This window comes from Pyrgilauda ruficollis, unplaced genomic scaffold (assembly GCF_017590135.1).
Source record: "Pyrgilauda ruficollis isolate IOZ18807 unplaced genomic scaffold, ASM1759013v1 scaffold28, whole genome shotgun sequence".
Taxonomy (NCBI): Eukaryota; Metazoa; Chordata; class Aves; order Passeriformes; family Passeridae; genus Pyrgilauda; species Pyrgilauda ruficollis.
In genome coordinates this window covers 8912652-8938321 of record NW_024524155.1, presented here as the reverse complement: position 1 = coordinate 8938321, position 25670 = coordinate 8912652, and the positions used below count along the sequence as shown (strand labels likewise).

Here is a 25670-nt window from a genome sequence, read left to right as displayed (position 1 = left end):
GTGGTCAATCAGCGCCTTCCCTTACCTCTGGGCAGCCCAGCGCCCGCCCTCCCGCGGGGGTCGGGGGTCAGCGGGAGAGGCGGGCGGGAATGTTTACAAACAAGATCGGGGAGTAGAGGGGCCGGGGGGAAGACGGGGGGCGGAGCCGGCGGTTGGCGCAGCCGCCGAGCCAATGGGGGCGCGCGGCGCTCGGCGGAAGGGCGGGGGCGGCGCGCGGGGAACGTTCTCTGCCCGACGGCCGCCTGGGCTCGCGGGCGCGCACGGCCAATGAGCGCCCGGCCCAGGGAGGGAGGGGGCGCGAGCGCCTGAGTCGGAGCCGCTCCCCGCGGCGCTGCCGCCTCCTCCCCCCGTGCCGCTCAGCCTATCCCGGCCGCTCTCCGCTGTCGGGCGGGGAGGGCGGCCGGAGCCCGGGGGAGGGGAGGCGCAAGGACATGGGTTGGTTCTGAGCGCCGGGGGAGGGAAGCCGTCGTGCGTGTGCCTCCCTAGATTTTAATAACTGTTTGTTGTTGGGTGGTGTAGGTTTGGGGTTTTCTCACCTCCCCCCACCCCCCCACCCCTCCACCCCGTTTTCCTACAAGGCGGAGGGGGGAGCGGCAGACCCCAGCGCGCCTGCATGGCTCCTCTGCCCCGGAGCGCCCCTGGAAAATAGAACCCGTCTCGGGCCAGGTGACATCCCCCCGCCGCCGCGCTCACACTCACGGGAGCGGCAGGGCGGGGGAGCCGCCCGTGAGGACATGGAGGGACCCTCGGGGGAAGCGGAGCTGCCGCTCCTCACGGTGAAGCACGAGCTGAGGAACGGTAAGCGGGCGGGCCCGGGGGTCGCGCGGGGGTGGAGGGGCACGGGCGGCCCGGGCTGAGGAAAACACGGCTGAGCAGGGAGCTCCGAGAGTTGGCTGGGAGCGATAGGGAAATCTCAGTGGCGGGGGCAAAGAGGATGAGCTGGAATATAAGGGCAGGAGCGCGTACGATGAGGGCGGGGAGGGAGCCTTCTCTTATTTCTGAAAAAAGTAGTTCACTTCGACTTCTGCTCCATGCCTGGCTCCCCTGTCCCACTTCCTGGTGGTATTTGACGCTTTTGAAGGACGTAAAGGGTAGCCAGGTTCTCTTATAAACATTATTTTTTTTGTGAGTTGTGTGTTTGATCGACTTCTATGGCTGTACTGGGGGGCCTGGTTTGTTCCAGTCCTAAATGAAGTCGTTTTATGTGACAGCTTTTCTGTGACCTCGGTGAAATGCTGGAATTGTAGGGAGGGGAATGTGCCAACACGTAACCACAGAGTTATCTGGGTTTTCAGTCCATGAATCTTCTTGTAGCTCGGTAGTTACTTGACGACCCTCTGGAGAAGTAGTTCAACATGTGAAATATGTATGACCTTTAAAGATACAACAGAAATCCTCCATTGTCGGTTGTTGTGTTGGGGAAGAGCTTTATTTCTTTTTAGTAGGGATTCTGTGCTTCTCGGAAGTTTCCAGGCAGCTTGAACACTGCAGTAAATCTAAATTTTAATGTCAGTTTAGAAGAGCGTATAAAACATAATCAGAATGTGTATTCTCTGTATTGATTAACAATGAAGGTGCTGTTAACCCATGTCCTTCATTCCTTTTCTGTCATCATCTTTTTCTCCATGATGAAGTGAGAGTAAGCATATGATGCCGTTCACTGCAAAAGTTTGGGAGGGCTGCTGGCCGGGTTAATGTAGTTGACATTCTCGAATGGGCCGGTGTGAAAGGCAGGTGGTGGTGCTGGGTCTCCTCGGTGTTGTTCTGCCTCCCGCCCCGCTGTCCCTCGGTGCTGGGAGCTGCCCCGGAGGAACACGGCTTCCACCGTGTTGGCGGGCGGAGGAGGAGGAGGGAAGAAAAAAAAAAAAAAAAAAGGCCGTCTCTTGATAGCTACAGAAACCGAAGGGACTGTAGTTTCCTTCTTTCAAGAAGAAGCAAAAGAGCTGTTGGAAAACATAGTTGTCTCGATAGGTGTTGCTACATTTAAGTGTGGAAGAAGAAAAGGTAAGGGGAAAGGAAATGAGACACATTTATTCAATATATTTACATAATTATGTCTCTTTTTTTCCATATTTCTATTATAAGGGTTGAGAACACATATCCCTGAGGGGTCATAATTTAAAGATAGTTTGAGGAATAAACGATGTAGCATAATAAGCAACTTTGATTTTAATCCTGATCATATATATATAGCTGTATGAAGTACCAATTCTCTCTTTTAGTAAAAAAATTCTCAACCTTGTTTGTCTTTTAAGCTTCTGAAATTCAATTTAGTAGGAATAAGTTGCTTCTCCCCTCCTTGTTCTCTTCTCCATATTCAGTGTTTAGAAAACTCTGCTTTCTGAAAAATGCTTTCTAGCAATGACTTGTCTATTTCTGGAGCACTAGGGTGGAGGAGGGAGCTGCTCTGTCATGTACTCCTGGGAGACTCCTACTCCTGAAGGTGTCAATAGTGTCATTGCTATGCAAGACGTATGGAGATACTGGTTCAGAACTTGTCTATACAATGCACAGAGATACAATAATTTGAGGAGAAAAGTTGCAGCCAGCTTCTGTTGATTCAGAAATATATAAAGGTATAGGATCCTTTGGATGTTCAAGGGTTTTTTTGTACTGAGTCTTGTTGTGTGGATGCTTAGCTGCTGACTAGGGTCAACCCACCACATCTTTAAAGCATATACAGCATGATTATTTAATTTTGCTTCATTTTGGGAAGAGAGTGAGAGGACAGACAAGAACTAGAATTTGGAGCCAGCGGATCTTTATTGTTCCTAAATATGTTCTATATCATGAATATCTTTTATTGTGCAATTTGTTTAGATTCCAGTGTTTCCCTCATCTCTGTGTTCTTTCTTTGATGCTGTTAGCTCTGTGACTAATTTAACAATTTAGAATTCAGATTGAAAGTAGCTGTCAGTTGGCAGATGAAAAAGAGGTCAGTCTCCAGAGTGCTATGAAAGAATTTACTATTGTAGTAGAAATAGTGGCTTCTTTGAGAAGGGAGTATCTTTTCATATTTTGGAAGCTGTTACTTGAACCCCATGGTAACAAGCTGACTAATTCAAATCAACTGAATGCAGGTAAACCCACAGTTACACTTTGCATTTGCAATTACTTGGTCTTGGATTGCTTTAAAAGTATTAAATGAGTTAGGGACAGGCATTTCTTATGGTCAGATGAGTAAGTGAACATACTTTAGAATCTGAATTTAAGATGAAATGAGGATCTTAAAGAACAAAACAGATGATTGTTGTTAGCTCCAAGCAAGTATGGAGGCATATGAAAAGGCAAAAAGTTAGAGCATATGTAGTGCTGTTGCTACATAGACCAGCTGATTGTTAACCCTATCATACCACAGCTTGGCTTCTTTTAAACTTTGAAATTACAATGCTGGCTTTGATATGTAGGGTCAGGTTTAATTTTAGCTTTATATCTCATAGTCTTAGAGCCCTGAAGTTCCTCTGTTGTACAACCAAAAAGTAATTGCTGGAAAAACATCACTTGATAGGCATGTAGATTGGGTCTGTGATAGGGAAGGAACACTTGAGTGCCTCTGTGATAGCATGTGATGTGCTCTGTTACAAATACTGGGCACTGCTCTGTGTGTATATATATATGATGTTTTGCGGATAAGACAGAGCAGTGACTTTCAGGACACGTGTCATTTAATAATGACATTCTTCTAATTGTATTTATCAAGTTTTTTTTCTTTTCCTAACACCAAACCGTTTTTGTTCTTAATAGAAGGCTCACAATTCAGCCACTTCAGAATAGTTACTGTCTTTCTTCTCTCTCTTTGGGAAGGAAAGTGAGTCTTTGGGGAAAGTGGAATCTCTTTTCAGGAAGTAGAAGCAAAAATATGCCAAAGTTGAAATAGTAGGAAGTGTTGGCTGTCTCTGATTCTGACTGAAACTCTCCAGTGAAAATAATAAGAAAATGACGTTTTCTTTAGTATTTATTTCTGGAATCTTGTAAAGGGAAAGGTTTTATTTTTTGAAGGCTAACTTTCAGAGTTAATGCAACTTTTAATCTTTTTGCAGACCTTAGAAAATGCATATTGTTTACACTGAAAAAAGAACATTGCTGCATCTTAACATTTCTGTTGCTTGGTAATGCTTCAGAGCTGAACAATGGCAAACATAAAGCCTATCAGAGGAAACATTTTACGTGATAGAGAAGGATATGGAAAGAGAAGAAAAGGTTTGTGATGTCAGAAGATAAGAAGGAAACAGAACTGTTAAGAGTGAGATTTCTTCCCCACCTCCTCCTTTTTCTGGAAAAAAGGATCAAAGGATCCTTAAGTGTGTATGAGTGACTGGTAGGAGGTTGCCCATCTTGTGGCATGCAAGTGAACTCCCTGCTTTGCCCAGGGAGAGGCAGAGATTACCAAATCTGGGATCTTGAAGGGAGCTTGCGACATTCCGTGAATGTATGGGCAGTGGGCTCTATATACATTGTTTTGCTTTACAAAAGCAAAATGTTGTTCTTTTCCTTTTAGCAAGTCTGTTTTGAAGAGGATACTGGATTTGTTTTAATGTTACCACAATCTTTGGGTTAAAGAACTTGCTTTAGTTTGCGGTTTGCCAGACATGTATCAGAAAAGGTGTGTATAGCCCAGAAGTTAATGTAGCGATAGCCTGCAGAACTCCAAAGGCACAAGAATTTGGAACTTCCACTTGAGTCAAACTTATAATTCAGTATGAAACTATAAAAGGCTTCAGAAAATACGTAGGTGGATTATCTATAGGGTTTAATATTGCAAATTCTTAGTAATACCTTCTTGAATGGGATCTCCAGTTAGAATGTTCATGTGACGTTCTGGGGAACTGTGAAAATTCCTGTGACTAAAAAACATGGTGGATCATGCACTGAATAGTGAATTCAGCCTTCACTGTGGAGGTACATCTGGCACCTGTAGAGTACTTTATTTTTCCTGTTTTTAAAAGGAAACTTTATGAGACTTACAGAAAATTTAATTTTAAAAGTATTTTTTAAGACCAATTTTTTTTTGTTTTTATTTACTTACAAGATGCAGGTATAATATGCTAATATATTATAATATTACATAATAAACAATATATTATATATAATAAAATAATATCTAATATGTTAATATTAGCAATAATTTTGTATATTGTTTAGGGATCAAGAGGTACTAATAGTTGGCTGTTTCAAAGCTTGGATTGCTTTTGCTTCTACTTTTCTCTTGGAGCACTAATGTATATGTTTTTCTTGGGTTGTGGAAACTACAAAGAGTAGTATTTTAAGTTTATTAATCATCTTCAATACCACTTAAATCTCTGGATTTTACTCTTTACACAATCAATATTTTCTAAAAATTCTTTGTAGTCTAGGAATTCATTGTTATTTATCTTCTGGTAGCCTTGATTATGAAGGACAGCTATTGATCTTTCTTGGGTTGTGGTTTTTTTGGTTTTTTTGTTTGTTTGCTTTTCTCCCTCCAGGCTTTGGAATCTAACAAACCTGGCTAAAATGATCTGTACAAGGGTCTGGTACAACTGATCATTTTGCTGTCATTGTTTCAGTGTTGTTCTGTAAAATATCTAATACAAATGAGGACTAATAGATGCAGTCTTCATTGTCATCCTGTTTATTAGCTCTGATCCGGTGTATTCTAAATGTGATGGTTGAAACGCTCCTGCTTGATTCCACAAAAGAATTAGGAGTCTTACATGCCATGTTAATGCATCTTAGAATTTTATTCAGAAGGCAGTTCAAAGAACTCTTGCTGGAATTCCTCAATCATATGACAAGGCCTGGGTATCTGAGGATGTTTCCCCAATATATTTTTCATGTACATATTTCTGTTGTATCCCCATCATTGCATAATTTGGTATCTTACGGTAAACATGCTCTCCTCCCCCCTACAGAATCCCAACAATGAGGTTGCAGGTTCTACTGAGATTTCTTTGCTTCTGACTCAGTCTGTAGATAGGCAGACTGGTTTGTGAAGGACTCACGTTACATGCAGTCAGTTTATTTAGGTTTCTGTTTTGTTTTGGGTTCTATTGTGACTGTTTCCTCTTCTCATTTTTCTGGACACTTGTAAATATTTTATACTGTCTTGGATAGATGGTTATAAAAGCTTTACTTAGGAGAGGATAATTCTTAAGTTTCCTTGTTAATGTCTGCATAACCAAATATGTAAATACCTTCCATCAACATGTAAGTTATCAGTTGCTCTTTTTTTGTTGATAAATTAATTTGTATTCTGTGTTACTTTTCATGCTGTGTCCAAGGTGCCTGTGACTGAATTTTTATAAATTATTTAATTCTATTTAATTCATTACTAATGATAGAGAAAAGTAAAGTTGATTCATGTCTTGTACTTAGATATAATTTTTTGTTTGCGAACATATGCGCAATCTTCAGATATCTGATTTTTTCAGCTCTGTTCAGCGATAGATTATCTGTAGCAATTGTATTCATTAGCATCTTGTCTAATTACATTTTGTTTGGGTTTTTTTTTTTTTTTTTTTTTTTTTTTTTTTTTTTTTTGCAATTATGGTGATGTAGAGTGTTGCTACACATTAAGTTTCTAGGTGACCACGGAGGTGCCTCAGGGTTCAGTCTTGGTGACCTCATAGTGATTCAGCTCACAGTAATGATAAACCTCATGAAGTCACCTCTGTAAGAGAAAAAGGGCTGCTGATGAATGCAAATGGATCTTAACATGGAGCTTTTTCCAGTTCAGACTACCGAGCTTGGGTCATTAATCTCAGATGTTTGGACTTATATTTAATTCAGCTTTCTAGATGCAAGTAATATCTTTGGTGGGATAGTCTTCTATCTTCTATTTTCGTGATGATAATGACAGTTTCTTACTATGTTTTCCACAGCATTTTATGCTTCTGAATTTCCACAGCATTTTATGCTTCTGAAATTCCACATTCCAACAGTACACATGTGTGCTGTTATACATACATGTACATACATACATGGATATCTACTATGTTACCTAGTACTTCAGAGGTCTTTGTCATCTTTGGCTGTGTAAAGTTTGGCTTCCAAGCCTTCTAGAATGGGATCAGCAGCTTTGTGAGAGCTTGAATTTTTTCCAAATTTTTTTCAAGTTTTAAAATTTTTTTTCTCAGCTTAGCTGGTCTTACGCTTAAGCATCTAATATTCTAGAGAAACAGCAGTTGCCAGCCCAGTTACCTCAGCTGATACCCTGGAGTTCAGAGCAACATGAACTGCGTATTCTTTTCTTTGATAACTCTGTGTGTGTTTTACTTTTGCTTTACGTTCTTTCTTTTGCCTAAGAAAAATATTCTTAAGAAGTTATGGTTTTTAAATTCCACTTTAAGCTTGTAAGATAGTACCCTGAGCTGATTAAATGGTGCTCTTGTTCAATGACCTGACACTTACTCGGTGGCAATGGTCTCTCAGATTACAAGGACTTCAGGATACTTTTACTTCCTTCAGAAATAGTTCTAGTTGCTGTAACCAGTAACATAGAATAACTCTATATAGCAGATAAACAGTATAACATATGCATTTTCTTCAGTGTCTATTAAATAATAGTTGCATAGTTTCTGTTGCATGGTGTTGGGGGTTTTTTCCCGCCCAAAAGGAGTTGTGCACCCTCTCTGCTCTGAGTAAGGCATAAACATACAAGTTATAAAACAGCATCTGTTCTTTGATGCTGTGACTCCAGTAGATCTGTTAGGTGAGTGGGATGGGCCATTCTCTGGAGTAGATGTTTAAGATCAAATTGATACTGATACTAGATATTGCAACCTAATATTTGAAGTATTGCAGAATATCTTCTGTTTAGTTTTCTTTCTTGTTTTCTCTGTTCTTAAAATTGCCTGGGGTTCATTGTTCTGCTCAATGAAACTGAAGAATTTGTCTTGTGTTGCAGAGACAAGTTTCGACTTTCAGACAGAGCTCAGTCTAGCTCAGTAGCTGAAGCTCTAGCTTTGTTTGTCTGCTTCAAGACCTGTATACAGTAGAGTCCAGAAGCAGAGGACAGAGCACATGTTAACTTGAAAACAAGTGCTGTTGAAATGTTATTTCTCAAGATCATAGAAGTGCAATTAAAAGCTTACAGAATCATTGCACAGTACCAGTTTGCACAGTTCTTAGTTCAGTCTTGGCCTTCTCAAAGTTCAGGTGTAGTGCAGATGACAGTCATGTCTCTTACGTCATCTGGAGATCTTCCATCAAGGAGAACTGGTAGTCTGGATAGACAGACTGCCCTGTTCCAGGGGACTGAAAATGACAGCACTGGTCTTTGTGCACTGGTGTTCCTGCGTGTAGAGGGAGGCTTGTCTTTGCAGTGGTAGTATTTCTGGATATTTCCTTTCTTCCTGTCTTCAGAGGTGATGATGGTGACTAGTATCTCTGTTTCCTCTTTATTTTTATGGATGCTGTGATGTCCTGGCCTTGCTATTTGTTTCTGATTTGATGTATTATCTCTTGCTGTTGCCCTCAGCTGCATACTCTCTTTAACCATGTTGGTTCAATGCTGATTGATGTAGACTACAGTAGAATATTAGTAAATGCAGGATTCTTACAATTGTGCCAGTATGCAGTGAGCTAATCTCCAAGGGGATTTGTTAGCTTTTTTTTCCCCCATTATGTACAACCATCCCCTTTTAGTGTCATGTGTAGCTTCATATTATTTGTGGAGAAACTCTCATCTTGTTGACTTGGGCACTGCTTCTCTTGCTATCCAAACTTTTTTCCATTCCTTGGTGCACTTCTTCAGCTGATGTGTCCAGACACTTGAAGGAAAAAGTGCACGGAGAAGTAAATTTTCTGTTTCTGAAACTGCTTTCTGTTCACCAATGTACATCCCATTGCAGTCTTTACAGATAGGCTGTGCATTCTGCACAGGCAATTGCTGGGTTGGGTTCTGATACCATTTCCAGCACAGTGATTTCGGTGAGGTGTGAGAAGCCTTTCACTGGTCTGTCAGTCATAGTAGTAGTAGTGGTCTCATTGCAATCCTTTAAAAAACCTCACTTTTGAAACAGTTTTATAACTGCAGAGAGCATCCCTGGAAAGGTCCTCAAGAAACGGTCATTTAGGTTCCTGGGAGTGAGTGGTCAGTAGAATAATTGATCTTTTGAGATTCATGCTTCCGAAAGCAGTTTGAAAGAAGTGTTGGAATGACAACTTTTATCCTGGAGAAACTGCACTTCATCTCTGCTAGAATGTCAAAGCACTACACCTGCTTTCAGCAGATAAAGGACCTGCTCTAGGGGTGTTAGTAGAAAAGGGCAGAAACAGGCTCTTCAGCTTGTTTTTCTTGCAGTATGACTTCAGAGATGGACTGAGCACTGCAACTGAACCTCTTGGAGCAAAACCATTGCCATGTGGCAACATTGGGAGGAGCACTTTCTGGGAACTGTTCATCTTTTCTTACAGCTTTGAAGATTTGTTATTCCTATTTTTTAATGAAGGATAACTTTACTTCTTGCTTTATAGGGAGTAATTGTGAGAAAGTTTGTCTCAAGTGTCCTGTCATACTTGTGTGTGTTATGCAGCATCCTTTAGCTGTCTTGTGGGACGGCTTTTTTCCTCAGTATAATGTAAAAAGAATGAAGTGGGTTTTGTTTTGCAGTTATCATATGCTTATTTGTGGTGTAATTTTCTCCTTTTATTATGAAAATAATATTAAAGTAACCTTCAAGACTTTTTTTTTTCTTTTTTTTTTTTTTTTAGGATAAGGCCATTAAGCATCCTGAGTGGAAGCAAAAATCAAATTAAGGGGAGAGTGCAAAATTACAGCTTACATTGAAACAAGTACATAATAATTCAAATTAGATAGCACTCAGCTTTTTATTGTGTAGCTTCATGAAAGTGGAGAAGGTTTTACTAATGTTATTGAATGTGAGTTTATGGTGCAGTTTAGATTAATGGATTGAGTTTTAAGACTGGATCTCTTTTTAGGATTGCAGCCAGCACTGCAAATCTTCAGCATGTTACTGGAGATGCAGCATTTCTCTGGGTTCCACTCTTCCTATTCAGTTCCAAGAATATGGTAGGATTAAGTGACTGTTTTACTTTCTAGAAGGGTGTTCAATTGAAAAGCCTCCTGGTGACCCTCTTAAAGGATATGAGGTAGTAAAACCTTTCTGGAGTAGTCCATTGTGGAAGATCCAAATTGGTGGATTTTGAAGTGAAAACTTTCTTCCCACCCCAGGTTCAGCACTTAGCTGGTATCCAAAGAAGTTCTGTGTCCTGAATTTCTTCAGTGATGTCCGCTCCTTCATTAAAAAATGGATACTCTAGCCCTGGTCTCTTTAGAATAGTCTGTGACTTCTGATGTCCCTGGCAGGAAAGACAATGTTTTAAAACTGTGTATATTGAGTACCATTTTCAGTACTTGTTAAGAAGAGTAATATGTAATATTAAATTGCTTGGAGACAGTTTACTTTCTGTGACAGAACATACCCTAATTGTATAGACACTAACTCAGTCTAGGTTTGCCTTACTTGCTATAACTCCCTTATTAGCACATGAGTGTGACTTCCTTACTGCTGTCTTAAGCAGTGACGGTGGTGTAGCTCTAGCAGGAGTATTTGTTCTGTTTGCAATCAGAAGCAGTACAGCAAGCTTCAGTTCAGCTCCTGTGGTGCAGATTGACTCACTTGCTACTTGATGCTGCATCCTTAATGGTGCTTATGAAGCTGCTCAGTAAAGTGGATCAGGGAACTGAACTTTTATGTGAATTATCAAGCTTAGTTACTTTTTTGTCTTGCTGCTTTTTAGCCTGGATCATTTCAGTGGGGGCTTTTGCTGAATGGTTTGTAGTCATGTTGATGCAAATGGATGCATAATAGTATGACAGGAATCAAAGATGGAAAAAAAATGGCAACTGCTTGAGGCTTTCTTATAGGAATTCAGGAAAGGAAAAAAAAAAAAAAAAGGCAGTAAACCAACCCTGCATAGTCCCTTTTTTTCAAGCAGAGGTCTTTACATCTCTGCTTAGAAAAATGTGTGTTAGACAAAATAAGTACCCAAAGTGGTATAGATTTGTATAAACATAGAATCTCCTGCTTCCAGACTGTGCAACAAATGACACAACTTTGTAGCAGCTTAGATTTTTCCATACTTGTGAGTTACGCAGCCTTAAGGTAATTTCTACTTGGTACTAATGGAGAGTCTTTTACAATCCTGTGTTAAATGCATGAACAACTGTTGGAGCTCTGTCATCCCACACACTATATAATCCAAAAAAAAAAAGAGTATTCAGGGTGCTAGGGCTAAGAGATGGCCTGATTGCTGTCTGTAACTATGTGATTGGAGATTACAGACAAGGTGGAACTGGACTCTTTTCAGAGGTGCCCAGTGATACACTGGAAGATGGTGTATACAGACTAGATGGGCTTCAGTTAGTGTGATTTTATACCTTTGGGTACACTGACAGCAGCAAGAAAATTGCTTTCCCTTGCTTTTCAAGTTGAATACAGTGTGAAATTGGGATGTCTTCTTAGCACTGCTTATTTAATTCAACTGCTAGCTTGGTTTTACTGGGGCGGTAGTAAGATGTTAGAGTGGTGTTTTGGTGTACTACATATCTGATGTGATTTTTTTTTTCTTTTCAGCAAATCTGACAGGCCATGCAGAGAAAGTTGGCATTGAAAACTTTGAGCTCCTGAAAGTTCTTGGAACAGGGGGTAAGATGCACTAATTTTAAGTTAAATGTTGGAAGCATTAGTCTTATATATAATTTTGTTTTCTTGCTGAGGTTTTGGTAATTGGAACATTCTTTAGGAAGATAGCACTTTCGTATTGCATAGCATATTTTTTTCAATTTTTTTAATAGATATGCAAAATTATATGGTCACATGTTGTAGCATGTGACCATATAATTTTATGTTATGGAGGTCACATGTTATGGAGGTCACATGTTGTAGCACAGCACTTTTGAAGATGCAGTTTTTTTGGAAAAAAGAAAACATATGGTTGAAAATTTGTGACAATTTAATATAGTTTGTGAAAAACCTAGTCTGTGTTAAGACATCATCTTGATAATTATGTTAAGTTTTCAGAGTGTGTTTGGGAAAAAAAACAGTAATTTTAATACATTATTTAATAAGATGCTCCATTTTTTAACTAATCCATTTTAGGGTTGCCGTTGGCTCCATAACTCTGTCCTAGTCAGATCCCAGTATTTTTTAAGACTGATAATGTTCATTGCTGTATTGTGGGTTTCAGTACAATGTTAGGGATTTTTAGCATGTTGTAGGATTACTGATGGTCTTGAACAAGAAACCTTTGTTTCTCCTTTGCTAAAGGGACACACAGCCCCATATGCAGACAAAAGTAATGACTTTTATTCTTTTTAGGGTGTTTATGCTTTTTTATTCTTTGGTCAGTACTAAGTCAGATGCATTGTTGAGTAGATTGGGGTAATCATGAGTGTGGACTATCATCAAGGTCTCCAGCAGTTTTATGCTAGTTAAATGATATTAAAATTTTGGGTGTTATCAGCCTTTAATAGCTGGCAGTGAGGCTGTAATTCATATAGATTCTTTTAGAAATTAATTAAGCTGTTAAATCACCTGAGAGGATATTTTTCTGTTTCTGAAGTAAGGTTTTTGAAGTTTAAATTTAACATGCTAAAAAATTGAAACCTTGCTGTTAAATTTAAATAGTTAGAGGTAGATACAAGGAAGCTTTAATATTCATAAATAAATGTTGCATATTCCTAGGTAGAAGCAATCATGATTTTCTGAAATAGTCAGTGTGAATCTGAGTGGGGTTGACAAAAATGAAATTATAAACAATTATACATTTATGTGAGGGTGTCTTTCTCTCCTGCTGATGGAAACATTGGCTGGATTTGTAAATTTTTTGAATTTTGTCTCTGTTACCTTTGCCATTGGTCTGAGATCACACTAGTATTACAACTACTGCATTTGGGGTACAAAGTAAATTGGTGAGTTCACAAGTTCAGACTAGTAGTAGCCTGACCTTCTCTTGTCTTTAGGCAGTACCTCTGAAATAGCCTGTCTTACTGTTTAGCTATTGTCAGTCATTCATTGCTACTTCCCATGCCTTCTTTTCTTCATGAACAGATTGGCCAAATTTTTCTTGGCCTGGAATACTCTTAACCATAGCAGGTATTTGTTAGTCTTGCAGTGCGAAGCTATTCTATTCACTCAAGTTAACAGGATAATTTTTGAGGGACCCCCTTCAGAAAAGGCTGCTTCAGTGGGTTGACAGTGGGGTTGATCCTGTGTGTGTGAAGTAAAAAAAAGAAGTCGAGTAAGCATGCCTGTCTGACTTCATCCTGTTCTAGTAGTCTTGCTGCTCCAGAAATGTCTTTTGTCTAAGATAATCTACTCTTTGTCTAATATAAAAGATTCCTCAAGCTTTAGGATTCCAAGGATTCCTTGGGTATCCTGGAATGGCATTTGTAGGAGGAGTAGTTGGCATTTGTTGTGTTGTTTGGTTTTTTGTTTTTTTCCCACTTTTTTTGATGTGCAGTTTTGCTCATAGCCTGCGGTTTTTGCTTCAGAAATCTAGACCATGAGGGCAGTCAAGAAGCTTTGTTCAGTCTCAAGCCTATGATAGCTAAGACTCATGCACTAGATATGTCAGAGGTTGCTGCTTGCTAATTACTAGATGGCATTAAATGCCAGTGACCTGATCAGAATGGAGTAGTTCTCTTTGCTTTGGTAAGTGACCGTCTGTCCGCTGGCAATGTTTGCTGCCACGCAGAGTTGCTGAAAACAGGATTCTGAGGAGGTTGGACCTGAAAGAGGTCCCTTAATTGCTTGGCCCAAGACACAGTCAGTTATACATGCATCACCCCTGGTGGTGATTCATTCTTAAAAGCCTCCAGTAGCAGAGATTCTGCAACCTTCCTAAGATGTTCTTGCTGATGAAGTTTAATTTCCTAACTTGAGAAACATTCTGGTCATTGCTATAAGCAAATAGAGAAAAGCCACCTTTACTCTGGCAGTGAAAGCTTTATCCTCGTGTGAGCTGTAACTAATGCTCAATAAGAATGTGATGCTGTTTTAAAATGCTTTACTGTGGAGTTACGCAGCATGCAGTGTTTTCAAACCAATACTTAATCGATCTAATGCAAGGAGAATGTGTTGAAACCTCGCAGTTACATTAAGTGATGACTGTAGATGCTGTTGAAACTAATTACAATATTTTAAATACAATATTCTACAATGAAGCAACTGGAACAACCACAGAAGATACTTAAAACATGTTAAATTAAATGACACCTTGCTTAAGGATATGTAATTGTGATAGTTTCTTACAGACTCAGCGGTGATTCTTTTCAGGTAACAGCAGTGAAGGTTTATTTAAATCTTCATTTTTATGCTTTACGTTTTAAAAATACAAACATTTAAGATTATTAGAAATAGTATCTGTGTGTGCTGATTTTTCTCCTGTGGAAGCCATTTTTTGTTATAACTTTTTTCATGCTATGGCTAAGCATAATTTCATACTTACTATTTTCTTTATTTGAATTGCTTTCTTACATTCTTTTGTCTGTTTTCTTCTAATATATACACTCAATTGGAAGCATGCTTGTTATATTTTGCTTTTTGGTATAAAATTATATCATACTATATGCTTTCTTCTTTTGACCTGAGTCTCAGTGCGAAGACAAGAAAGCAAAAGTCTGAGTTGGGTCCTTTTATGTTGCATTAAGGGGGTAGTAATAGAATAAACTCATTAATTGAAGAAATGAGTAGCACTTTACATCAGTAAAATGAAAGACATGACACTGTTAATGAAGGTATCAATAGTGTACTTGTTGCTTTGGGAACAAACTGTTACTGGCTTGACTTCTGACTGGCCCATGTTCTAGTCAGTATCCTGCGTAGTATATTGAAAATTGGGTAAATCCTTTTCTCTTTCTGTTACTGTTATAGCCTTGCTAATAAGGAATTTTCAGATTTCTTGTCCATGTTTGTGCATCCAGCTTGTCCCTCCTACTTAGTTAAAGCTTTTTTCCCTGTGACAAAGAAAACTAGAGTCTATTCTGTAGAAGAAGGTTACTTTTCAGCAAAGTAATCTAATTGCTTCCCAAAGCCAGGAAAGGAACAACAGGAGAAGGTGGCTGTGTTGATTTATGCACGCCCACTTGGCTTATTTGCTTCATTCTTTGAAAATGTTTTTTAACCACTTGGCTTATTTGCTTCATTCTTTGAAAATGTGTTTTTAAAACAAGAAAAACACTGTAGAGTGCATTCTGGTTCATACATTTTCCTACCAATGGATTATTCCTTTTTTATACTGAACTTTAATAAATGCCACTTTAGTTCACTCTTTCAACTGTGGTTAAAAAGAGACAATACAATTGGTTCTTGAGCATGTGCACTTATAATCCATTCTACCTTTGGAACTACAATCCACTAATGAAGACTAACAATAATGAGAAACAAGAATCTATCTACCATATATGAGAGAATGTTTTATATGTGCTCTTCTGGATTTAAGTGCTTATGTGGGAAGGATATTCACCTTATATGTAGAAGATCCTTAGTAGCTGAAGGATTTATTTGTATGAAGGGAACAAAATTAGTGGGATGAATGTCAGATTTAAATAACCATCTCAAAAGTCTTGTTATACAAGAAGATATAGGGAAGTTTCATCTAAGAGGTCAGAAAGTATTTTGAGAAGGTTAAGGCTGTGAAATGAAGTTAGTTCCTTCAAAGCATATTGAAGAAAATATATTCTCTCATAAAAGGAGGAAAAAGAAAGAAATGGGGATACTGTGCTCAGCAGAGTGAAACAGAATTAGTGAGTGTCTAAAAATAATTCCAAACTGCAATTAAATATTTTACTTCAGTTTCTGCTGAGGACAGCTAGAATGTATACTGAATGGTAGGTGGGATGGCTAATTGGAGACAGGGTTTGGAAATGAAAAAATTGGTTTTCTGCATGAAGAACAGACTGAAAAGAGGGGGCTGTGTTCAATCCAAGAGCCTGGACAAATTTTTCCCTTTCACACACCAGAGAATTCTGAAAAAATCTGTACATTAAATTGGAGATCAATAGCAAAGATTCTTATTGGAACTAATGCCAGAGAAAATAGCAAAAAAAGCCTTACGTTTAAGAAGGAAAGGAGAAAGTAAGATCATGATCCCAGGCAGTTCTTGGTTGTTCTGACTTCATCAAACTTTAGTGGTGTGCAGTACCTTTAAAAATTTTTTGAAGAAAATGAATTACCTTAATTTTTTTAATAACTAAAAACTAATGGGTATCAATATCCAGTGGTAGATTGTCTTGCATTTGAGAGCTCCCTTCTAAAAACTGACATCCTTTAAAAATTAACAACAAAAAAAAATTAGGCATGTATTGTCTACCTTAACTATTTACTGTAATAAATTTACCTTAAAAAAAACCCCAAAAGTAAAATGCTGACATAAAGTACATTTTAAGATGCAACTTACCCTCTCCTGTCACTTTTTGCCTTTCATATTAATCATCACTCACTTGTTTAATGGGAGAGAGAATTTATTCTAGGAGTAAATAATAATGTTGAAAAAATTCCATTAATGATTCTTGCCTATCTGAGATCTAAGGAAAGATGACAGAGAATGCCTTGTTTTTAACAGATTGCTCATAGACAATAAATTGGAAATATTTAGAATGCTGTTATTTGAGGTTTGTTACGGTTTCTGTTTGCTTTACCCCCCATTTTTATCTGCTAGAGCTATATGCTGTTGTAACTTTGTCATATCCCAATTTTTAATTCATATGGACTGATACTAGTAAGAGTTCTGCCTCCAAATTCCTTAAATCCAAGTTGCAGAGCAAAGATGTCATTAGGTATATGTCGTGCAAAAATACAATGAAATTTATTCAAATCCTTAAATATTTTGTACCTCTGAGCCTTTTCCTTTGTAGTCTCATGATTATTCTTACACTGACAATAAAAAAAGTGTTTTAATAAAGAGGTGTTGTTTATATAAGCACTTGAAAAGATTAATTAAAAAATTATGGATGCAAGTGTAAAGTTTTGATGAATTTAGGAGTCCACAGGAACCATCCAGCGTGCTATAAACAATAGAATGGTGCTCCTTTTTCTCTGTAAGAATCAGCTGGTGTGATGCAATGCCTTAATGTGCTTGCATTTGTACAGAAAGAAGAAAGAAGCAAAGAACACTTCATAGTTTTAACTCATTGTCTTTCAGCAGGTGTGTATTTTAGACTGTTCTGATGACCTGCTGAATTGTTACTTAGAATGATATGTATTACTATGAATATAAATATTTATATATATATAATTATGTTTAACTATACTTATATGTATGCTTATATATACTTATGATATATTACTATGAATTTGTATTCATGGAAAGGGCAGTAGTAAAAGGGAAGTTTTGGCACCCAATTATATTTTTCTATCTCACTAATTGAGTGCAAATTTGGTATAAATTGCTGGTGTGAAATCTCTTAGTCATCATAACAGCTGATAACCATTCTTTAAATTTTTATTTTATTTCTCTTAAGCTGTCAGATCAGTCTAACAAAGTTTGTGTCTGTGTATGTAGTTTTTCTATCATCACTCAATGTATTTTCAATTAATTTGGGGAGTGAGTATTTGGTGATTGTTTGTTTCATTATGGGGCATATATTGCTGGCTGAATATTTCTGCCTGGGCAGTAGATGAGATGTACATGAGATTTTATGAGAATGAACATGAAAATGTTGCTCTTTGAGAAATTAAAAAGGCTTTACTAAAGTACAGTTTTCAGGTGAGAGTGTTGCAATTAGCTTATGTACTCTCTCCTTGCTGCCACTCAAATAAATCGCTTTTGCAGTGTTGTCTTTTAAGTAAATTTCTTGTGGTTTTATCAGAGATTCTGGTGTTGGATATATTATGAGTCATTTGATTAAAATAGTGCTACTTAAGATTTATTCTCATAAAAATGCTGAGAATCGTCATCATTCTGTCAGTCCTTTTCAGATTCCTGAAGAAACAATTTGTACCATGGCAAAGTTTTGTGTTGCAAAGTCTTTTATGGCAACAGAAGTATAGTTTCTAGAGATTCTTGCAGCTGTTACTCTAACCAGATAATTTTCTCTGATACTACATGAAAAGCTGTAGTAGGTACTGCATTCTCTCACCTAAGATGCGTTATTATGTTTTTATAAAATGTGATTAAAGATACAGGTAGCCGACTTACAGTCATGAGGCTTTTGTTCATTTTGATTGAACTTCATGTTCTCCCACATTTCTGATAAAATTCTCGTTCCCTGGTGATGAGTAGCTGATGACCATTCAGTCTGGCTTATGTATGCTTGAGATCTCGTAACTGCAAAGTTGGAGAATGCAACACAAAATGCAAAATCTTGAAAAAGACTGTCCTGCATATCTCACAAAATGGAAAGATGTCACCTCTTCTGACTCTATTTGACATTCTTGAGAGATATTTTATGAAGAGATTTTATGAAAGCTCTTTTTGCAGATAATGAGTTCTGTAAAGAAGGGAAGCATGATTCCTTAGGGTACAACGAGTTAGGTAAAGAACTCCTTAGGAAGAATTGTTCAGTATATGAGCAGTGTCAGTTCTGTATACTCACTGAAGTAGAACTCAGATCTAGGAAAAAAGCTCACATTTCATTTGGTAGTTAAAAACTCTAAATTACCCATCTGGAAAAAATCCAGAAAGAAATCTGCAGTTACACGTGATGCTTATTGGGAGCTCTGTATGCTATAGCTTTCTTAAAGGCCAACTAAATTTGAATGTCTCACCTCAGGACTGTATACACTTGTCCAGTGTATTTTCAGTTTTGAGATATTTCTCTTTGAGAAAGTAGTGTGAAGGTAATTACAAGGGTTGGACAAAACAATAAGCTGGTTAGTTTTTCTGTCTCATGATGGCTTAAGGAGAGGCTTGCAATGATGGTTTCCTTAGTGAGCTTGTAGCAGCCTACACTTTGGGGTCTGTCTGAGCCAGAGATTCTCTTTAAAGTTTGGCAACACTTGCTGTGCTTTCCTCTCCTTCAGGGATTTATGTAATCTTTTCTAATTCATCTGCATTTTTGACAGCTGCAGTATCATGTAACAGTAGTTCCACAGCTTAAATGCATATTTGTTTGTGTGCTTTGTATAGTTTTTAATGCTGATACCTAATGTTTTAATTTGTTGTCTTAGTTATTTTGTTTCTGAAAAAAATGAAAATTTGTTCTTTACTGACCTTCTTAGAGTTTTTGATTTTTTTCTTCTTTAATTCTCTGTAAGAATCTTCTTAAGTACTCTACTTCCTCAGGCAAAATAAAACATGGCAGTATGTTTAGTACCATTCATGTTTAGAGGAGTTCTTTTATACTTTCCTAGTGTTTTATACTTTCTTTTTTCTGATGGGAGCAGGGTACTTGGGGACAGAACAGAGAAGGTACCAAAACAGTGTGCTTCATTCAAGACAGGAGCACAGAAAGATTTCTACCACAGCCTAAGGGTTTTCTGGGTTTGTGTTCAAGGTGTGGGTACACTTGTGTCATTTCTTCGTTACTTTCCTTGAAGTTTCTATCATTCTATTTGGGGTGGTCTTTTGTAACTTCAGGTGTTTTTCTCTCCTCAGTTCTAACACTATGTGCTATTATGGTACGTCACATGGATTACATGTTTACTATTTTAAATTTTCTCTGTCATTTCATTTTTTCTTCTACTTAGCATTTTGATACTGTGGTAGAGTTTTTAGCAGTCAGCTTCAATTTCTGTTGCATTGGATAATTTATTAAAACAAGCAAATTTTTTTCCTCACTTGTTCATATATGACTGAATCAGGCAGGATGAATTCTTGTGGTGACTTGCTGTCTCTGAAAAGTCTGAATGTTTGTTTTTAACCTTTTAGTTTTTTGTCTTCTAATAGCTCTCAGTTTTTGAGAGGATTCCCTCCCTTTGCACTCGTAACCTTTTAGTGTTTTAAAGACCTTTTCTGTAAGAGAACTTGTTAAGTACCTTGATCTAAATCAGTCAGCCATTTCATAGTTCCTTTCTCCTGATTCTTTGAGCAATGACTATTGCCATCTACAAAAGTAACACTAGTTGTTTCTTCACATAATGTCCTGTTGTGTCTACTACAGAATCACAGGATGGTTGGGGTTGGAAGGGACCACTGGAGGCCACTTAGTCCAACCCCTCTGCTAAAGCAGGTTAACCCAGAACATGTTGCATGGAATTGTGTGCAAGTGGGTTTTGAATAGCTCCAGAGTTGGAGACTCCACAGCCTTTCCAGGTAGCCTGTTCCAGTGTTCTGTCACACTCAAAGAGGTTTATCCTCATATTCTTATGGAACTTCATGTTTTCCAGTTTGTGTGGGTTGCCTCTTACCCTGTTGCTGAGCACTATTGAAAGGAGTGTGACCCCATCCTCTTGACATCTGTCTATAAAATATTTGTATGCATTGATGAGATCCCCTCTCAGTCTTCTCCATGTTAAAGAGGAGAAGAAATAGGCTTCGTCTTATTTCACAGAAGAAGTACTGCAGTTCTGTAATCATGTTTATATCTCATTCTTCATAGAAGGATGCCAGATTGTTCAAGCATGATTTCCCCTTGGTGCATCCATGTTTGCTATTCCTGATAACCTTCTTTTCCTCCACATGCATATATAGGTGTTCCATCACCTTTCCAAGGATGAAGGTGAGGCTGCTTGGCCTATGGTTTCCTGGGTCTTCTTTCTTACGCTTTTTGAAGACTGGTGTGGTATTGGCTTTTCTTCAGTCCTCAGGAGCCTTTCCTGTTCTCCATGACCCTTCGAAGACGATAGAGAGTGGTCTAGCACTAACATCTGCTAAATCCCTCAGCACTCATGGGTGAATCCCTCCAGGGCTCATGAATTTGTGGGTGTCAGGTTTGTCTAACCCTATCTTCAACCAAGGGAAAGCCCCCAGGGCCTGGGATTCCTGAGGGCCAGCCTTAGCAGTGAGTAAGAAGAAAAGGTGTTTGGTAACTCAGCTTTCTCTGTACCTTTTGTCACCAGGGCACCTACTTCATTGGGCAGTGAGCCCACATTTGCCTAAGTCTTCCTTTTGCTACTGACATCCTTGAAGAAGCCCCTCTTGTCCTTGATATCCCTTGACAGATTTAATTCCAAGTGGACCTTTGCTTTCCTTGACACGTAGCTGCCATACTCTGACAATATTCCTGTATTCTTCCTAAGTGGCCTGACCCTTTTTCCACATTCTGTAAACTTCCTTATTCTGTCTGATTTTTGCCAGAAGTGCCTTGCCCATCCTTTCAGGTTTCCAGCCCCCCTTTGCTTAATGTCTTATTCACAGGGATGTCCTGATCCTAAGCATAGAGGGAAGTGCTACTTGAATATTCACCATCTCTCCTGGACCCATCCTACCTTCTAGACACCTAACCTATGAGATTCCTCCAAGTAGGCCCTTGAAGATTGGTGCCAGAGTTATTTTTCCTGAAGTCCAGGGCTATAATCCTACTTACTGCCGTACTTCTTCCATGCAGAATCCTGAACTCCACCATCTCCTGGACACTGCAGTCAAAGCTGCCTCCAGCCATCACATCCCCAACCAGTCCTTTTTTGTTTTCTTAATACAAGGTCCAGCAATACATCTCTCCTAGTGGGCTTCCCCACCATCTATGTCAAAGTTATCAGTGCTCTGCAGGAACCTCCTGGGCTCCGATGTGCCAAGCTATGATGCCTTTCCAGTAGCTGTAGGGGTGGTTATGAGAACTGTGGGCCTGTGCTGGTGACAGCTTCTTCCTGCTGTCTGTGGAAGGCCTCATCTACTTCCTACTAATCAGCTGGCCTGTAGTAAACACCCATAACAGTAACACCCATTTTAGCCTATCCCTGAATTGTTATCCATAAGCTCTTGGCTCCTTCGTCCACCCCTAGGCAAAGCTTGATACATTTTGGTTGCTGTCTTGCATAAAGAGAACTCCACCACCTTGCCTTTCTGGCCTCTTTCCTAAAAAGTATGTAGCCATCCATGACAGTATTCCAGTTATGCAAGATACCCCACCATATCTCTGTAATTGCAGTGAGATCTTGGCCCAGCAACTGCACACTAATTCTAACCTTTACTGTTTCTACAGGTTTGCCTGGTAAAGATAAAAAATTTATTTATGTAGCATTCTCAGGAGTCCTTTTAAGTCCAGTATGAGAGCCTCAGAAAACTCCTATGTATGAAATGCTGATGGGAAGAAGTCATTGGTTTTTCTACAGGTTTTTGTAACTTCAGTGTTATAAAACCAGTAATGAAAGTATATGAGTTGTGCAAATATGAGCAGACTATTTTGAGAACAAAAAATAGCATCTCTTACTCAGAACTCTTGCTTAATTCTAGGTATGGATGTTTTAAGTTATTACAAAGGATGAAATCATCAGCTTTTAAAATTGTTTTTAAATACTGAAGAAGTTAATTGCTTTTACCACTCTTGCAGTGTTCACTTATGAAGCTCATTTGTTTGAAATTTTGCTCAGATGAGGTCAATGTGAAAGAGGAAAAGTGTTTTAGTAGATTTTTAGCCTGAGTGATTACTGTCCGCTATAACAATGAGTAACTGAAAGTAATAATGGCATCAGCCAGATCTGTAGTACAAGTAGGTAACTTGTGGTTTTTGTCTCTTTTTTTCTTTCTTTTCTTTGTTTTTGGGATTTTTTTTCTCCCCAATTTTTAAGCCTACGGAAAAGTATTCCTAGTGAGGAAAGTAAGCGGCCACGATGCTGGAAAACTGTATGCCATGAAAGTATTGAAGAAAGCAACAATAGTTCAAAAAGCCAAAACAACTGAGCACACAAGGACAGAACGACAAGTCTTGGAGCACATTAGGCAATCACCGTTTTTGGTCACGTTACATTATGCCTTCCAGACAGATACAAAGCTTCATCTCATTTTAGGTGAGTACTCTTCAGAATCAAGTTCTATGAAAAAAAAAAAAAAAAAAAGGGGGCCCTTTTATCTCAATGTTTTGTAAGGGTTTTTTAATGTGGTCTAAAGTCTAGTGTGTTTGGAGATTGCATGAGAAAGCATAGGAAGTAAAATACTGTTAATCTTCAACAGTGTCTGTGTTTGTGGTTTTCCTGTTTGAGCTTGAGTGTGCTACTTTGACTTGGAGAGGATAGTGGTTATCTGTGACTTGTGTGCAGCAAAAAAAGTATATTATATTCATCAATGACCTGGAAGCATTTGCTTTGTTAATCGTTTTGTTATGAGATAATTTGATCTTTGAATATTGAGATACCTGCATGTTTAAATTTTTGGGTGCTAAGAGACAGTCAAAAATCACACATTTCTGTGCTGAAAGTGGAGCTTGTTCACAAGGTTCGGTACTATGCTAATTTTAGAAATATTTCTACCTTTCAGATTAGCAGCAAATTTTAGTGTTTGGGGTATGAGATGTATTTGTAAGAAAATTGCCAGCAATTCTTAAAACCTTCTTACATAGAGTATTTTAAAAGAATTGTAAAATGAATTATTAATTTAAGGCTTGGTTTCATAATATGCTTCTCTAGTGAAATGTTTGAGGAAGTAAACTGTCTTCTAATTGAAGAGCAAGTTTTGTATTCCTTTTTATCTGTAACTTCAATTTTTTTAACTTTTATTAACAGTCTGATTTACATCAAATTAGCAAAATTTTATTCATGTTAAATGAATCTGCACCTCTAGCTGTCAATTCTTAGGAAGGTCTTCTATGCACATACCTTAGTTTCATATATTACAGTGAAATAATAAATATGTAGAACTGAAGTGGAGTGTTCACTAAACTCCTTTCAAAAATGAGAGTTGAAAATTGTAATATAATTTCTTCTATATTCCTCTGTCTAGGACATTAAAGAAATACATAAAAGTTTGTCACAAACAAATAGTTAGAAATATATTGATATCTTTGTGATTCCTTGATGGTATCTGTTATAATAATTAAGGTTTTGAAATTTATACTTTATTTAAACTTATTGACTAACAGTTTGGGAAAAAAATCGAAATATTAAATGAGAGAAAATGTGAACATTTATTATAAATATTATGGAACCATTCTTTAAGTCTAGGTATTTTCTTGCTAAAATGCACCTTAAATCCCATTAAAAAAAAAAAAAAAGGCAGTGGGGAAACCCAAACAAAAAAAATCCTGAGACAGATGTAGTTGCCTAAAAATAAATACATGGTAGAGGGGAAGTTTAGGTGATAAGCATACTTAGAAGGCTGTAAAAGCCTCTTGTATGAAAGAAAGTTAAAAGCTTTATATTATATTCTCGTAAGAGTCAAAAAGGAGCAAGCCCAGTAGTTCTGAAGAATGCTGAGTAGCAGCAGGTAGTGCAGACAGGGCATGTGTCCACCATAATGCAATGTTGAGGTGATGTTTCAAGCAAGAAGTTCATAGCTAAGATAAAATTACAGCCTTTTGTTTTGGTTTTTCTTTTTCATCCATCCTCAGCATATCTGTTTGGGCCAAAAAGGTAATTTTTTTTCCTCCATTTTCAGCAGAAAGTAGGAATAATTAGTTTAAAAATATCTTTTAATAACTTTCTGTGACAGTGAAATTTTTTCCTCCTTAACGTTATGTAAAGCTACTTTATAAATCAACTGGGCTTCACACCCTCCCCGAGGGGAAAAGGTCCAAACTGTTTGTTACAAGTTTTTCGTGTCTAATTATATACGTCTGTGTAAATCACTTTAGTTTTGGAATTTAAGTGTTTCAGAGGCTTCTGGATTTTGGGAGGAAAACAGTATTTGTCTTGTTTTTGTACTTGGCTGAATTTGGTGTGTGAGCTACCTGCCATTTTAGTTTTTAGAGGTCTTAGAATTGGAGCCTCAGTGCAATATTTAGTACAGTTCTTCATGCTGTCAGATTGCATAGCTGTATGAATTTAGACTGAATCAAGTACAGACATGCAGCTGCATTTCTGCCACATTTCCAGAAAACAGAGTTGGGATTTGATTCCAATTTTTATGTTGGCTTTGAACTATATGGAACAAACCAAGTGTTGTATCCATGTGAGTACCATCAATTCTATACAGAACTTGGCACACAAGGTTAAATGTCTAATACTTTAAAAAATAGCTAAATAATCTGAACTGTCAGGTGGAGTTTATCCTGAAGTAACCATTTTTTTCCATTGTGCCATTGATGCATTTGATCTTGCACCAAGAATTTGAAGGCTGTTTGTTTCGTTGGGCTGTGGTTAGTGTTACAACCTGGATATAATTAAGCTTGTTGTGCTGCTCCTTGTGGCAGCTTTGGTTTGGGTCTGTCACAGTCCTTAGAACAATTCAGTGATTCCATGGCAATTCAGTGCTTCCCTTCTAGATTAGTCGTTCTGGCTAGAAATATTTTAAAAATTTTTTCTGTTACCTTTTTCTACCTGTTAAAGTTTTTTTAAAGAAGGAAACAATTGTAAAATGTGGGTTATTTATACTCCATTAAATCTTTTTAATCTGCTTGCTGGTCTAGATTAATAATGCTTCTCACGTTGTTTGATTCCACTAATATTCCTTTTCAAAGAGAGAACTGGAGATCTGAAGAGTAGAGAGAGATCAGAATAAGTGTAATTTGTTTATGTGCTTTGTCCTTCAAACTATTAATTTAAAATAGGATCAGACCCCTTTTATGGATTTGTGTTTCATACCAACAAATCTATAGAAACAATATTCAAGAAAATACCGAGTAAGATTTTTTTGGTGCACGTTCCCTGCTCTGTATACGTGGATGTCAAATACAATAATGGGGTATGTGAGAT

At 38.0% G+C, this 25670-nt stretch overlaps 2 protein-coding genes across 3 annotated transcripts in view; one reads left to right on the top strand and one right to left on the bottom strand.

Moving 5' to 3' along the window:
* DGLUCY (D-glutamate cyclase) overlaps positions 1-112 on the bottom strand; it is a 51860-nt gene extending 51748 nt beyond the window's left edge. The window contains 1 exon segment of the mRNA XM_041471985.1: positions 26-112. The gene's annotated coding sequence lies outside the window, so the exon portion shown is untranslated.
* A 145-nt stretch (positions 113-257) lies between these two features.
* Positions 258-25670, top strand: part of RPS6KA5 (ribosomal protein S6 kinase A5) — a 68586-nt gene continuing 43173 nt past the window's right edge. Inside the window, exons 1-3 of one of the 2 annotated variants that reach the window (XM_041471903.1) lie at positions 258-798; positions 11580-11651; positions 22614-22832. In XM_041471903.1, the coding sequence (XP_041327837.1) occupies positions 735-798; positions 11580-11651; positions 22614-22832 (355 nt within the window). In that variant the 5' untranslated portion in view covers positions 258-734. The remainder of the gene's footprint in view (positions 799-11579; positions 11652-22613; positions 22833-25670) is intronic. The other variant, XM_041471902.1, reaches the window with a different exon arrangement.